Source organism: Oncorhynchus gorbuscha, linkage group LG06, assembly GCF_021184085.1.
Source record: "Oncorhynchus gorbuscha isolate QuinsamMale2020 ecotype Even-year linkage group LG06, OgorEven_v1.0, whole genome shotgun sequence".
In the NCBI taxonomy this organism is placed as follows: Eukaryota; Metazoa; Chordata; class Actinopteri; order Salmoniformes; family Salmonidae; genus Oncorhynchus; species Oncorhynchus gorbuscha.
The window spans coordinates 24,667,218-24,683,375 of NC_060178.1; the positions used below are offsets into that span (position 1 = coordinate 24,667,218).

Below are 16,158 nucleotides of genomic sequence, written 5' to 3' on the forward strand. Positions count from 1 at the left end.
CGCAAAAAAACATTTAATGGAAAATGGACCAAACATTTTAGTCCTTTAAATACCTGATGTATGTAAAATATTGTGTTCTATAGCTTGGAAAATACATGTCACCCAGGATGACAACATAATGATGCTTGTTTCCAACATTAGGACTGTTTTCCTAAAGAAGTTATATCCGCTCCGTGATTTGTTTCCTTGCCACGATACTAATGAGTATCGCGATACTGGTATCATCCCGGCTCTAGCTACCAGACCCGTTGAGTCCTGTTGTGCTGTGTGTGTGTCTCTCCCCCAAACTCTACCCACGGTCTCTCTCTGTCACTCTCTTTCATTTCTCTCTCTGGTACTATATTTTTCGGAAATTCATTCTTTTCATTGCACATTCGTTTTCCTTTCTCTCTTTAACCGTTGTCTTGTCTATCACTCAGAGTTATGGTATTGTCTCACTTTGTTAGAAGTGTCCTAACAGGGCTCTATGTGCCCAAAATCTTTATCTAAAGTTGGTCAGTGTTATACAGATAAAGGTTTTAATCTTTAGCCAACATTATTCACAATTACTATATTCTGGTTGAGTCAATTCTTAGGTTATCTGGAGCCAGTTTGAAGCAGAGTATACCCTGTGAAGCCATCAGATCACCTCCCATGCTTGGTGTGAGAGCAAGGATTCCCCTGTTATCACCCCAGACTAATTCGATAAGCAATGACCATGTCGGCTGTTAGCGGGGAGTTGTAAAAAGAGGGATACTTGGTGTCCAGCCCATTGTTCCAGATGTTTCTGGGAGGGGAAATCGGGGAGAGAGAGAGAGGAGAGGCACACAGCTCATCTGGCCCTCTGGGAGCCATTTCACTTCACTTCTGTCTCTTATTACTTCATTAAAAGCAGACGTGACTGGGTTTGTTTCTGTGGGCCGGCCCAGCCTGGCCCAAACAGAGCAGGCTGTCTCTTCAAAGCAGCCAGAGGCTGGGAACATCTATCAGAGAGGTGGGGAGGGGAGTGGAAACCTAAGGAGTCAATGTAAGCACTTTGAGGTGGCTAAGAGCTCAATGTGAGAGAGAAAAGTGATTTACAGGATTACATGTGTTTTATGGCCGCTGTACCTGAGGGGAGAGAGAACGTTCACAACGTTCACAGCCAGTGCCAGTGTGCTTGTTTTTCTAACCCTGACTGGGACCCTGCTCGCTTCTATAACTAACAAATCACACGCAAGAGATTATATTATGACTGTTGGATTTTCCCCATGTGTACCAAGGTTAATTTGAAAGGGAGGAATCTTCCGCCCCAAAGAAGGATCTCATTTGATTTCCCGAAGAAGGCATTAACCTTCCTTTTTGGAGTTTGTTTCAAATGTTCTCTACTTTGAAATAATAAAGAATCCTCCATGGATTTCAGAAAGCCTGGATTTATTTGCTGTGATAGCTGCTCTGGTGAGGTCGAAGTCGAGGCTTGATCTGGCTGATATTGCATTGGTTCCTTTTGACCCGGTCTGGACCAGAATCATGTTCTGAATAATACAGGACATACACTGTGGGTTTTCACAACATTGCAGCATCTGTCTTAAAACATTAGCTATGTTGGCCTAGCCAAGTGTCTATCATAGTACAGCATAAAATCCTGAGATAACAATGTTAACAATGTTAACAATGTAGAGAGAGAGAGAGAGAGAGAGAGAGAGAGAGAGAGAGAGAGAGAGAGAGAGAGAGAGAGAGAGAGACAGAGAGAGAGAGAGAGAGAGAGAGAGAGGGAGAGAGAGATTCGCAAAACAAATACAAGAAAATTCTGCAGTTGAAATCAGTTCTTGGCTGTTTATCCCAGTTGGTGGGTCAATTAATCATGTGGAATTAGCATCATTGAAAAGCACACTCAGCAAATTGAGGTTGAGGCTGACTACTTTTACACAGTTCTCTTTTTTCAATGATAATTTATGCATGAGATTTATCTTCTACGATCAAGTAATGTGCACGCTCCCCGTGCCCTGTAGGTTTTCTCATTAAAAATGATTTATGTATCATCTTTTAGTTATTAAGATTTGTAAGATATATGTATTTTTGTGCATGACAATATTTCCTTTTTTGTCTGTTTAAATATTACTGACTAGCCATGAGACTGGGGGTGTAACGGTTCACCAAACCCACAGTTCCGTATGTACAGTATCAGACATCAGGATAAGACCCAGATGCAGAGAGTTTGAATCACAGATGTTTATTAACAAAACAGGGGGCAGGCAGATGACAGGTCAAGGGCAGGCAGAGTTCAGTAATCCAGGGCAGAGTCAATAAGGTACAGAATGGCAGGCAGGCTCAGGGTCAGGACAGGCAGAGGTCAGTAATCCAGGGTAGTGTCAGACAGGTACAGAACGGCAGGCAGGCTCAGGGTCAGGACAGGCAGAGGTCAGTAATCCAGGGCAGTGTCAGACAGGTACAGTACGGCAGGCAGGCTCAGGGTCAGGACAGGCAGAGGTCAGTAATCCAGGGTAGTGTCAGACAGGTACAGAACGGCAGGCAGGCTCAGGGTCAGGACAGGCAGAGGTCAGTAATCCAGGGCAGTGTCAGACAGGTACAGTACGGCAGGCAGGCTCAGGGTCAGGACAGGCAGAGGTCAGTAATCCAGGGTAGTGTCAGACAGGTACAGAACGGCATGCAGGCTCAGGGTCAGGACAGGCAGAGGTCAGTAATCCAGGCCAGTGTCAGACAGGTACAGAACAGCAGGCAGGCTCAGGGTCAGGACAGGTGAAACAGATCAGGGTGTGACATACATTGTCTTCAGAAAGTGTTTCTTGACTTTTTCCACATTATGTTGTGTTACAGCCTGAATTTCAAATGGAATTCATTCGGATTGTCATGGCCTACCCCCATAATGTCAAAGTGGAATTATGTTTTTCAAAATGTTTACAAATGAATTTAAAATGAAATGCTGAGGTGTCTTGAGGCAATAAATTCAGGAGTAAAAATGTGCTAAACAACTCACATAATAAGTTGCATGGACTCACTCTGTGTGCAATATTAGTGTGTAACACTAATATTTTTGAATGACTACCTTCATATTTGAATGACTATTTTAATTTCTGAATAACTACCTCATCCCCCTCATCTCATGGTCCTTCTGTAGCTCAGTTGGTAGAGCATGGCGCTTGTAATTTTTGATCCCCGGGACCACACAGAATTCACACATGACTGTAAGTCAAAAAGAAATGGCATATATTATATTATTTATTATATTATCTCTGTAAGGTCCTTCAGTCGAGCAGTGAATTTTAAACACAGATTCACACCACAAAGACCAGAGAGGTTTTCCAATGCCTTGCAAAGAAGGGCATCTTTAGGGCATTGTGTGTAGATGGGTGAGAATTTTTTATTTATTTAATCCATTTTGAGTTCACGCTGTAAACACAACAAAATGTGTAATAAGTCATGCGATATCAATACTTGCCACTTTTTGGGGTCACAGTTTGGTTTCGGTACAGCACGAAAATTAAATGCCATTCACAATGCTCCTGGCATTGTCTGATGCTGCGTTTTGAACCATGTAGAAGTCGGAAATACCAGTTGGATGCATTCATGTGACTTGAACTTGTTGAGAAACACTGATTGGCTAATGGCCAACAAGCTGCCTCAACCATCAACTAAATGTACAGCTATCACGCTTGTAAACAAATTATAGAGTTCAGAAACCACATTAATAGATTACTTTTTATAATGTTTTGTTTTTGGATTTAACTACCAGAAATGACATTTCCTTGGTAGGTGACATCAGAGGTCACCATGTGGGAGAAGTGGGTGCTAAGGATGATAGACAAGTTTACCAGTAGTAATTACCAGTTGGAGGGCCGTTCAAATGGATTTCCACTTCTACCTTGGTTACGAATGCACCATGACACTTCCTCCTTCGTGCCAGATGTGTACTTGTTACTCTGTAGCCCAGTACATCTCCCACTCCATGGTAATGTGATTGGCTATCACTGTTAAGTAAGCACAACACAGGGTGCATTGGCCAATTCATTGAACATTTTGGCTTTAGCTTGCTTATTTAGAGTGGGTACTATCTGTTTGCTGAAATGGGTGGAAGAGGGAAGTCTGTAAAAGTGGCTCGAGAACTTTCACGAGGGGATGCCTGAAACCCCCTATTCTCAATCACAGAAAATGGGCATATATACATGACTATAAACCAAAGGCCGTAAAAAAATATAAACATAGCCTTATTATCACTCTTGTAATTTATTTGGCCTGGTCGGAATCAGCTGCTTGAATGCAGAGGGGTAGACAATGTGTTGTTGTGACTTTGTGTTTCCAACTTGCACCGGTATACTGGGGTGATGTTGGCGTAAATCGTACAGAACTAGTTCCTGTCTGGCCCTCCCAAAAGGACAGTTTCAAATGCTCCAGTTAAGATTTTAATTTTGATTAACATGCGCATAGGCTTTAGTTGTTTGAACGGAAGAGCCTGAAATGTTTTTTCAGCTCAAATTTATTCAAGAAGTATAGGCCAGCGTAGTCATAACCTAGTGTTTTTTAAATATTAATTTGGGTACACAGTGAGGACCATTTGGTAAGAATATGTGTACCGTAACACCCCTACATGTGACCCATGAGTCTTAAATACCTACATATGTGAGTCTGCCAACACACACTCGCACACACATACATTAAGTTAGAATAAAAGCCCCCACCAATAGGTTTGTTGAGTCCCTCTAGGATGGTTGACGAGAGAGCTTTTTCAGTAATTCTTCATGAACAGACTAGCAGAGGTTTTAATGAGCTAACACTGTTGTTATGAAGAGCATCCATCCTACAAAAAAAGCAAATTAAGAAGCAATCACAAACACAGGAAGCCAATTAATGGTACCGTAAAGGCTTAATGTTCTCCAGACACACACATATAGATGGGTATAATCACCATATAGATGTGTACAATCACACACACACACACACACACACACACACACACACACACACACACACACACACACACACACACACACACACACACACACACACACACACACACACACACACACACACACACACACACACACACACACACACACACACACACACACACACACACACACACACACACACACACACACACACACACACACACACACACACACACACACACACACAATTGCTGTCATGCAATTAGCACGTTTGATGCTGATGTGATTCTATGTGAACACACAGCGCAGTGTAAAGTAAAGTACAGCCTGCTCATGTGTTATTACACGGCCTAGTACTAGTACCAATTGTCCCAGTGGGTATCATACAATATTCATTTGAAAGGAGACATTAAACATGTAATTATAATAAAACCAGAAGATTATGATATGGAGAGAGGTAAAGTTTGAACAAGAAAATATGAAACTAGAGAAAAGGCAAAAATATGAAAATATAGGTATAGAGCGATTGAATAAGACATTTGTAGGCCTATACGATTGCAATGACACCTCAGAAGATCCCAGATCCAGCTCTTTTGTGTTTTCCAGACCTTTTCAATGACACTCCAAGACAATACAATATGCTCACATTCAGATTTTCAGAGTGATTTCCAACAGAGCAGTACAAATGAATATACTATTCGAAAAAGACAATCACTTGTTAGTGTAAAATATGAATGTAGCCACATACAAATCAAATCAAATCAAATCTTATTTGTCACATACACATGGTTAGCAGATGTTAGTGCGAGTGTAGCGAAATGCTTGTGCTTCTAGTTCCGACAATGCAGTAATAACCAACAAGTAATCTAGCTAACAATTCCAAAACTACTACCTTATAGACACAAGTGTAAGGGGATAAAGAATATGTACATAAGATATATGAATGAGTGATGGTACAGAACGGCATAGGCAAGATACAGTAGATGGTATTGAGTGCAGTATATACATATGAGATGAGTATGTAAACAAAGTGGCATAATTAAAGTGGCTAGTGATACATAAGGATGCAGTAGATGATATAGAGTACAGTATATACGTATACATATGAGATGAATAATGTAGGGTATGTAAACATTACAGTACCAGTCAAAAGTTTGGACACACCTACTAATTCTACAATGTACAATAATAGTGAAGACATCAAAACTATAGTAACCAAGGAAGTGTTAAACAAATCAAAATATTTGGTATATTTGAGATTCTTTAAAGTAGCCACCATTTGCCTTGATGGAAGCTTTTCAAACTATTGGCATTCTCTCAACCAATTCACTTGGAATGTTTTTCTTACAGTCTTGAAGGAGTTCCCACATATGTAGAGCACGTGTTGGCTGCTTTTCCTTCAATCTGCGGTCCAACTCATCCCTAACCATCTCAATTGGGTTGAGGTCGGGTGATTGTGGAGGCCAGGTCATCTGATGCAGCAGTCCATCACTCTCCTTCTTGGTCAAATAGCCCTTACACAGCCTAGAGGTGTGTTGGGTCATTGTCTTGTTGAAAAACAAATGATAGTCCCACTAAGTGCAAAGAAGATGGAATGGTGTATTGCTGCAGAATGCTGTGGTAGCTATGCTGGTTAAGTGTGCCTTGAATTCTAAATAAATCACTAACAGTGTCACCAGCAAAGCACCCCACACCATCACACCTCCTCCTCCATGCTTCACAGTGTGAACTACACATGAGGGGTCATCCGTTCACCTACTCTGCATCTCACAAAGACACAGCGGTTGGAACCAAAAATCTCAAATTTCCACCCATCTAATGTCCATTGCTTGTGTTTATTCGACCAAGCATGTCTTATCTTCTTTTTGGTGTCCTTTAGTTGTGGTTTCTTTGCAGCAATATGACAATGAAGGCCTGATTCGCACAGTCTCCTCTGAACAGTTAACGTTGAGATGTGTCTGTTACTTGAGTGAAGCTGTCACGCCTGCTCCCGCCCTTCCTTTCATGGCGCTCTAGGGTGCCAGGCTGCCCAATATTATGCACTCCTGCCACCATCATTACGCAGACCTGCTTCCCTCGTCACACGCATCAGCGATTCATTGCACTTACCTAGACTCAATCACCTGTGCTATTTCCTCCCCTATATCTCTCTGTTCCCCAGCTCTGTTCCCCGCTTCAGCATTAATTGTCGTATGTCGTTGTGTTTCCTGGTTCTGACGCTGTTCCTTTCCTGTTCCATGTCTGTGCTATATTAAATGCTCACTCTCCGTATCTGCTTGTCTACTCCAGCGTCGGTTCTTACAGAAGCATTTATTTGGGCTGAAATTTCTGATGCTGGGAACTCTAACTTATCCTCTGCAGCAGAGGTAACTCTCGGTCTTACTTTCCTGTTGGTGGACCTCATGGGAGCCAGTTTCATCATAGCACTTAATGGTTTTTGAGACTACACTTGAAGAAACTTTCAAAGTTCTTGAAATTTTCCCGCATTGGCTGATGCCTTAAAGTAATGATGGACTATCGTTTTTCTTTCCTTATTTGAGCGGTTCTTGCCATAATATGGACTTGTTCTTTTACCAAATAGGTCTGTCTTCTGTATACCACCCTACTTTGTCACAACACAACTGATTGGCTCAAACTCATTAAGAAGGAAAGAAATTCCACAATTTAACTTTTAACAAGGCACACCTGTTAATTGAAATGCATTCCAGGTGACTACCCCATGAATCTGGTTGAGAGAATACCAAATAATGTGCAAAGCTGTCAAGGCAAAGGTGGCTACTTTAAGGAATATAAAATACAGTTGAAGTCGGAAGTTTACATACACTTGGGTTGGAGTCAACAAGGCACATCTGTTAATTGAAATGCATTCCAGGTCACCACAGTACCTCATGAAGCTGGTTGAGAGAGTGACTCCCGAGTGGCACAGTGGTCTAAGGCACTGCATCTCAGTGCTAGAGGCATCACTACAGACCCTGGTTTGATTCCAGGTTGTATCAGAACTGGCCATGATTGGGAGTCCCATAGGGCGGCGCACAATTGGCCCAGCGTCATTAGGGTTTGGCCGGGATACGCCGTCATTGTAACTAAGAATTTGTTCTTAATTGACTTTTCTAGTTAAATAAAGTTTAAATAAATAAAAAAAGACGATGCCAAGAATGTGCAAAGCTGTTATCAAGGGTGGCTACTTTGAAGAATATAAAATATATTTCGATTTATTTAACTCTTTTTTGTTACGACGTGATTCCATGTGTTATTTCATAGTTTTGATGTCTTCACTATTATTCTACAATGTAGAAAATATTAAAAATAAAGAAAAACCTTGAAATGAGTAGGCGTGTTCAAACTTTTGACTGGTTCTGCAGGTAGAGGTCAATCAGTCGCAGCTACGTTGCCGTGGTTCCTCTCTTACACAACATGTAATTGATTTAAAGCTATATATAATTAATGAGCCTTCTGAGTTGATTAGGCCATAGACACAGCTGGGGACATTTAATTGTCTTTTTTCAACTCCTTCACTTCTAGCCCTTATGCCCCACAATCTAGCTACAGTATCTTTCCACACAACGTTTAACTGCAGCCAATCGTTTTTCTCCGTGAACTCATGAATATGGCTATTAAATTAGACTTTTCATTTGTGGAAATGTAATTATATTATAAAAGGTTTAATGTGCTTATCACACCTCACAGGGTCTCAATGTAGTGGGACTCTGAGAGGCTGAAGTGGGGGCAGGGAAGGGAAGGGGCAGAGGGCCAGGGTTTAGTTTAGTCCATGATGAAGGAAAAATAATGGCATCTAGGTTGAATACTTTGGGGTACATGAACTGGCCCTTAATCACTTAACCTGTGTGGTATCAGCAATCAGTAAGATTGGACCTTCTACTTAATGAGTAAGTGGACTGTAGACCATGATCAGTTACCTCCTCTCAATGGGAAATGCAAAGCACTTTTATAAAATGTGCCTACTGTACAGTGTCAATCCAAACAATTAATTCTACTGAACCAGCAGCATTAGTTTTAAATCATATCAAATTGGAATCCCTAGTGTATTGGTGATATTTAGACAGTGCAAAAAAGTGTTGCATTGTCTCCAGTAGGGCAGCAACATAATCTGCCTTGCTGATGTAGTAACTGCCCCAGAGGCAGCAACATCAATAGTGTGCCCTGTGCTATAGAATATAGTACAGTACTATTGATGTTACAGCCTCTTCATCCAATAAATCCTTGCATGTTGAGGGTATGGAAGATCAGATAAACCTTGCGTTTTCACCCTAACCCAAAACATCACTGGTCGCTGTATGAGTTATGATCCGTGATCAATTGAAACAGTTGTTGGCCCACACACCGTCCATTCCTCTGTGGCGGAAGGCTTAGCCTAAACTGTACCAGTATTCACTTTCCACAAAAGCAAATTCAGCTCTGTTCTTATAATACTTGGATATGCCATTCCCATTCCCTTTGGATGGACCTTATCAGGTTCTTCACATAGTTTCCTTTCTGGTGGTTGTGCAGTAGTTGCTGATGCTTTTTTCTTCCTCATTTTGTTTCACTTGTCAGATGAACCAACATTTGGAACAACACACACGAGACTATAGTTGCTTATTGCTACTGTCACGCTCTGACCTTAGAGATCCGTATTATTCTCTGTGTTTGGTTAGGTCAGGGTGTGACTCGGGTGGGAAAATCTATGTTTTCTATTTCTTTGTTGTTTTGCAGAGTGTGGTCCCAATCAGAGGCAGCTGTCGAATGTGGTCTCTGATTGGGGATCATATAAAAGTTGTGATTCTCTGTTTGGGTTTTGTGGGGTGTTATTTTCTGTTTAGTGTTTGTGCCTGACCAAACTGTTCGCGGTTTGAATTTTGTTATTTTTGTTTGAGTGTTTCTTGAAAATAAATGTCATGAACACTTTCCACACTGCGCTTTGGTCCATTCTTCCTTCCTTTCCACCGACGACGAGCGTTACAGCTACCTTTTGTTCAACAGAATGCCCTCGTTTGTTTTTGTGATATTGATCTGTGCAAAAGCAAATATTCCCATAGGACAAATGTTTTATTTTATTTAACTAGGCAAGTCAGTTAACAAGTTCTTATTTTCAATGACAGCCTAGGAACATTGGGGTAACTGCCTTGTTCAGGGGCAGAATGATAGATTTGTACCTTATCAGCTCAGGATTTGATCTTGCAACCTTTCAGTTAGTAGTCCAACACTCTAACCACTAGACCACCTGCCTGGTCAGATGTTATAATGCTGGAAAGGGACAAACATACAAGTGAAAATCTTAACTCTGTCTACTAATGTGCTGATAGGTTATCATTGGGGTTTCCCCTCTTGTTTCCGCATCATTAACATTTTGTTTGGGGGGGGGGGGGGCTGGAGACCTCCACTACTCACACTACTACACTTCCTGACACAGTGCTTTTTGTATTACTGATGAATATGCACGTGTTATGTCCTATGTCAATATTAACTTGTTTACAACGGTGTGAGTATCCAAATATGTATTGTGTGCTATAGCATTCATCTGTCTATTTTGTTTTGCTTGAAAAGTGGAGCAGTGCAGAATTGGTGGTGGCTTATTTTCAGATAGGATGACGTCATTTGACCTCTGACCTGTGTGTTGCAGGAAATGCAGATTGGCTGGACGACAGAATGGGGGGGGGGTGGGTGGAGAAGGGCAGTGGGACGAGAGAAGAGGCCAGCGGAGAGTGTGACGATGAGGACGGATGTCAAGGATCTGGAGATGAAGACTTTCCCAGTGAGTCAGAAACCCCCTCTTTAATTCCTTTTTTCTTTTTTTACTCCTCTCTCATCTCCTTTTCCTCAGCTGCCTATAATTCCTCCCCTCTCTCCACATATTCTCTCCTACCTCAATCAGACCCCCTGTAGATGAGACTGCTGCTAGTGTCAGATGTCTGAGACTCATGTTGAAAGCTGTCTGTGCCACGAGTTAGATGGTTATTCACTACAACACAGTATGTTGTGGTTGTGTCAGCAACCTTTTCCTCTCTCGCAGATGGAGCCATGTCTATACCCTCCCCCTCGTGACATTATATGCTGCTATACGCAAATTGAAATTAGAACAGGCTGTCAAAAGCTGTCAGTGTCGTATGTCATCTCATTGACATGTCATCAGTAAACATATCTGCCTCGTGTGGGTTTAACCACAGTGTGGAATACTGCTTGATTTGATTTGTTGTAGAATATTTAAATTACTTCAAGTCGAATTGTAATTGAATGCTTTGTGGTATAACTGGCTCATGTCATGGCTGTACACCAGCACTACTGCAATACAAATGATTAACTATTGTATACACAGACGCATAAACACTCTCACTCTGTCTTTGTAAGAGCTGTCTTTGTAAAAGCAACTTGACCAGAATAGATGTGAAAAAGTTTGAAGTTGATTGCAGATTGCTCGTTTATGCAGTCTCTTATTCAGATCATGAGAGAGAGAACAAGAAGAGAGAGAGAGGAGAGAAGGATTGATCCATGGTTTAGACAGTGGCTCTAAGATCTGTGGAGCATGTACAGTACAGTGCCTTTGGAAAGTAATGAGATGCCTTGACTTTTTTCACATTTTGTTACGTTACAACATTATTCTAAAATGGATTAAACCCCTCCCCCCCAATCAATCTACACACAATACACCATAATGACAAAGCAAAAACTGGTTTTATGTCATTTTTGCAAATGTATTAAAAATAAAAAACAGAAATGTAACATTGACATAAGTATGCAGACCCTTTACTCATTACTTTGTTGAAGCACCTTTGGCAGCGATTATAGCATGGAGTATTCTTTGGTATGACGCTACAAGCTTGGCACATCTGTATTTGGGGAGTTTTCCCATTCTTCTCTGCAGATCCTCTCAAGCTATGTCTGATAAGATGGGGAGTGTTGCTGCACAGCTATTTTCGGGTCTCTCCAGAGATGTTCGATCGGGTTCCAGTCTGGGCTCTGGCTGGGCCATTCAAGGACATTCAGAGACTTGTCCCGAAACCACTCCTGCGTTGTCTTGGCTGTGTGCTTATGGTCGTTGTCCTGTTGGAATGTGAATGTTCACCCCAGTCTGAGGTCCTGAGTGCACTGGAGCAGGTTTTCATCAAGGATCTCTCTGTACTTTGCTCCGTTCATCTTTGCCTCAATCCTGACTAGTCTCCCAGTCCCTGCCGCTAAAAAACATCCCTACAGCATGACGCTGCCACCACCATGCTTCACGGTACAGATGGTGCCAGGTTTCCTCCTGATATGATGCTTGGCATTCAGGCCAAATCTTGGTTTCATCAGATCAGAGAATATTGTCTCATGGTCTGAGAGTCCTTTAGGTGCTTTTTGGCAAACTCCAAGCGGGCTGTCATGTGCCTTTTACTGATGAGTGGCTTCCGTCTGATCACTCTACCATGAAGGCCTAATTGGTGGAGTGCTGCAGGGATGGTTGTCCTTCTGGAGGGTTCTCCCATCTCCACAGAGGAACTCTATAGCTCTGTCAGTGACCATTGGGTTCTTGGTCACCTCCCTGACTAAGGCCCTTCTACCCCGATTGCTCAGTTTGGCCAGACAGCCAGCTCTAGAAAGAGTCTTGGTGGTTCCAAGAATGATGGAGGCCACTGTGTTCTTGGGGATCTTCAATGCTGCAGAAATGTTTTGGTACCCTTCCTCAGATCTGTACCTCGACACAGTCCTGTCTCGGAGCTCTATGGACAATTCCTTCAACCTCATGGCTTGACTTTAGCTCTGATATGCAACTGTGGAACCTTATGTTGACAGGTGTGTGCCTTTCCAAATCACCTTTCCAAATCATGTCCATTCAATTAAATTTACCACAGGTGGACTCCAATCAGGTTGGGGAAACATCTCAAGGATGATGAATGGAAACAGGATGCACCTGAACTCAATTTTGAGTTTCATAGCAAAGGGTCTGAATACTTGCGTAAATAAGGTAACTGTTTTTAAAAATGTTTTATGCCTTTGCAAAACTTTCTGAAAACCATTTTTTTATTTGTCATTTAATAAAATACATTTTTTAACATTTTATTTCACCTTTATTTAACCAGGTAGGCTAGTTGAGAACAAGTTCTCATTTGCAACTGCGACCTGGACAAGATAAAGCATAGCAATTCGACACATACAACAACACAGAGTTACACATGGAATAAACAAAACATAGTCAATAATTAGGTAGAACAAAAGAAAACAAAAAGTCTATTTACAGTGAGTGCAAATGAGGTAAGATAAGACAATAAATAGGCCATGGTGGCGAAGTAATTATATAGCAATTAAACACTGGAATGGTAGATGTGCAGAAGATGAATGTGCAATGTAGAGATACTGGGGTGCAAAGGAGCAAGATAAATAAATAAATACAGTATGGGGGATGAGGTAGGTAGGTAGATGGGCTGTTTACAGATGGGCTATGTACAGGTGCAGTGATCTGTGAGCTGCTCTGACAGCTGGTGCTTAATTTAAAGCTAGTGAGGGAGTGGGTGCCTTCGTGCACCTACAGTGGTGGTTATAAAAGAAAGCTAGCCAGCTCATGGATGCAAACAATGTTCTTCCCCAAAAATATAGAAAAATGACATAGCTAGCTAACTATATAGCTTGGTGTCATCATCTAAAATATCCCTAATTTATAAGAGTTCTTATTTGATTAATGTGGTCGGACCCATCTATGTGAAGTTAGCCACAATAAGGATTAGCCACAACAGTGAACTTTGCGGTTAGCCTTCAAAATAAAAGTGTGGCATAATTATACTATTTGTATTCATTTGCATCACTGTCAATTACATACTTTTATTTTGAAGGCAAACCGCAAATTCCACTATTGTGCACAATCCTTATTGTGCCTAGCTTCACAACACATAACCCGGTCCGGAGGAGCCTCACTAGCCAGATGAAGCTAGCTGGCTGCTTATAATGTTAGCTTTGAGCAAAAGGGTTAAGTAGCTGGCTAGCTATTTATTTTCATGAATTGAAGTCGCCAAACTTTCACTTATTTCGCCAATTTCAATAGGCGAACAACAAGTGGCAACCTAGCTGATATTTCCTTACAACGATTCCTAAATTATTGCTAAGAATAATGAAAATTACTGCAGTTTCTACTGGTCATTGTTTTCAGGCTGGTTGTATTCATGTTAGCTAGGTACCAAGCTAAAGCTAGCTACCCCAGGAGTTGAGGTCGACCAAATTATGCTTTATTACCAATGCAGTATTCTAAACACATTGTTCGTGGCGGGTGTTTGCTTGTTTGCAGACTTTTTTTGTGCAGCTTTGACAGTGCTACTGTATTTTTTTTGACATGCAAAGACCCAAACAGCATTCCATAGTATGTATGTTGATGACAATTCCGGCGCCGACAGAGATGGCCGTCTCGCTTCACGTTCCTAGGAAACTATGCAGTTTTTTTGTTTTTTTTACGTGTTATTTCTTACATTGGTACCCCAGGTCTTCTTAGGTTTCATTACATACAGTCGAGAAGAACTACTGAACATAAGAGCAGCGTCAACTCACCATCAGTACGACCAAGAATATGACTTTTGCGAAGCGGATCCTGTGTTCTGCCTTTCACCCAGGACAACGGAATGGATCCCAGCCGGCGACCCCAAAAAACGACTTCGAAAAAGGGGAAAATGAAGCGGTCTTCTGGTCAGACTCCGGAGACGGGCACATCGTGCACCACTCCCTAGCATTCTCCTCGCCAATGTCCAGTCTCTTGACAACAAGGTTGATGAAATACGAGCAAGGGTAGCATTCCAGAGGGACATCAGAGACTGTAACGTTCTTTGCTTCACGGAAACATGGCTCACTGGAGAGATGCTATCGGAGACGGTGCAGCTAGCTGGTTTCTCCACGCATCGCGCCGACAGAAACAAACATCTTTCTGGTAAGAAGAGGGGCGGGGGGTGTATGCTTTATGGTTAACGTGACGTGGTGTGGCCACAACAACATACAGGAACTCAAGTCCTTCTGTTCACCTGATTTAGAATTCCTCACAATCAAATGTAGACCGCATTATCTACCAAGGGAATTCTCTTCGATTACAATCACAGCCGTATATATTCCCCCCCAAGCAGACACATCGATGGCTCTAAAAGGAACTTTATTTGACTCTTTGCAAACTGGAATCCATATATCCGGAGGCTGCATTCATTGTAGCTGGGGATCTTAACAAGGCTAATCTGAAAACAAGACTCCCTAAATTTTATCAGCATATCGATTATGCAACCAGTGCTGGAAAAACCTTGGATCATTGCTATTCCAACTTCCACGACGCATATAAGGCCCTGCCCCGCCCTCCTTTCGGAAAAGCTGACCACGACTCCATTTTGTTGATCCCTGCCTACAGACAGAAACTAAAACAAGAAGCTCCCGTGCTGAGGTCTGTTCAACGCTGGTCCGACCAATCTGATTCCACACTCCAAGACTGCTTCCATCACGTGGACTGGGATATGTTCCGTATTGCGTCAGACGACAACATTGACGAATACGCTGATTCGGTGTGCGAGTTCATTAGAACGTGCGTTGAAGATGTCGTTCCCATAGCAACGATTACAACATTCCCAAACCAGAAACCGTGGATTGATGGCAGCATTCGCGTGAAACTGAAAGCGCGAACCACTGCTTTTAATCAGGGCAAGGTGACTGGAAACATGACCGAATACAAACAGTGTAACTATTCCCTCCGCAAAGCAATCAAACAAGCCAAGCGTCAGTATAGAGACAAAGTAGAATCTCAATTCAACGGCTCAGACACAAGAGGTATGTGGCAGGGTCTACAGTCAATCATGGATTACAAAAAGAAAACCAGCACCGTCACGGACCAGGATGTCTTGCTTCCAGGCAGACTCAATCACTTTTTTGCCCGCTTTGAGAACAATACAGTGCCACTGACACTGCCCGCAACTAAAACATTTAAACATGTCAACCCTCGCAAGGCTTCAGGCCCAGACGGCATCCCCAGCCGTGCCCTCAGAGCATGCGCAGACCAGCTGGCTGGTGTGTTTACAGACATATTCAATCAATCCCTATCCCACTCTGTTGTTCCCACATGCTTCAAGAGGGCCACCATTGTTCCTGTTCCCAAGAAAGCTAAGGTAACTGAGCTAAACGACTACCGCCCCGTAGCACTCACTTCCGTCATCATGAAGTGCTTTGAGAGACTAGTCAAGGACCATATCACCTCCATCCTACCTGACACCCTAGACCCACTCCAATTTGCTTACCGCCCAAATAGGTCCACAGACGATGCAATCTCAACCACACTGCACACTGCCCTAACCCATCTTGACAAGAGGAATAC

The 16,158-nt window shown here is 42.3% G+C and overlaps 1 protein-coding gene across 1 annotated transcript in view; it reads left to right on the forward strand.

Annotated features, from left to right (window-relative positions):
* Window positions 1-16,158, forward strand: part of LOC124037064 (glypican-5-like) — a 136,029-nt gene that overhangs the window by 81,517 nt on the left and 38,354 nt on the right. Inside the window, exon 8 of the mRNA XM_046351698.1 lies at window positions 10,486-10,617. Within this exon, the coding sequence (XP_046207654.1) occupies window positions 10,486-10,617 (132 nt within the window). The remainder of the gene's footprint in view (window positions 1-10,485; window positions 10,618-16,158) is intronic.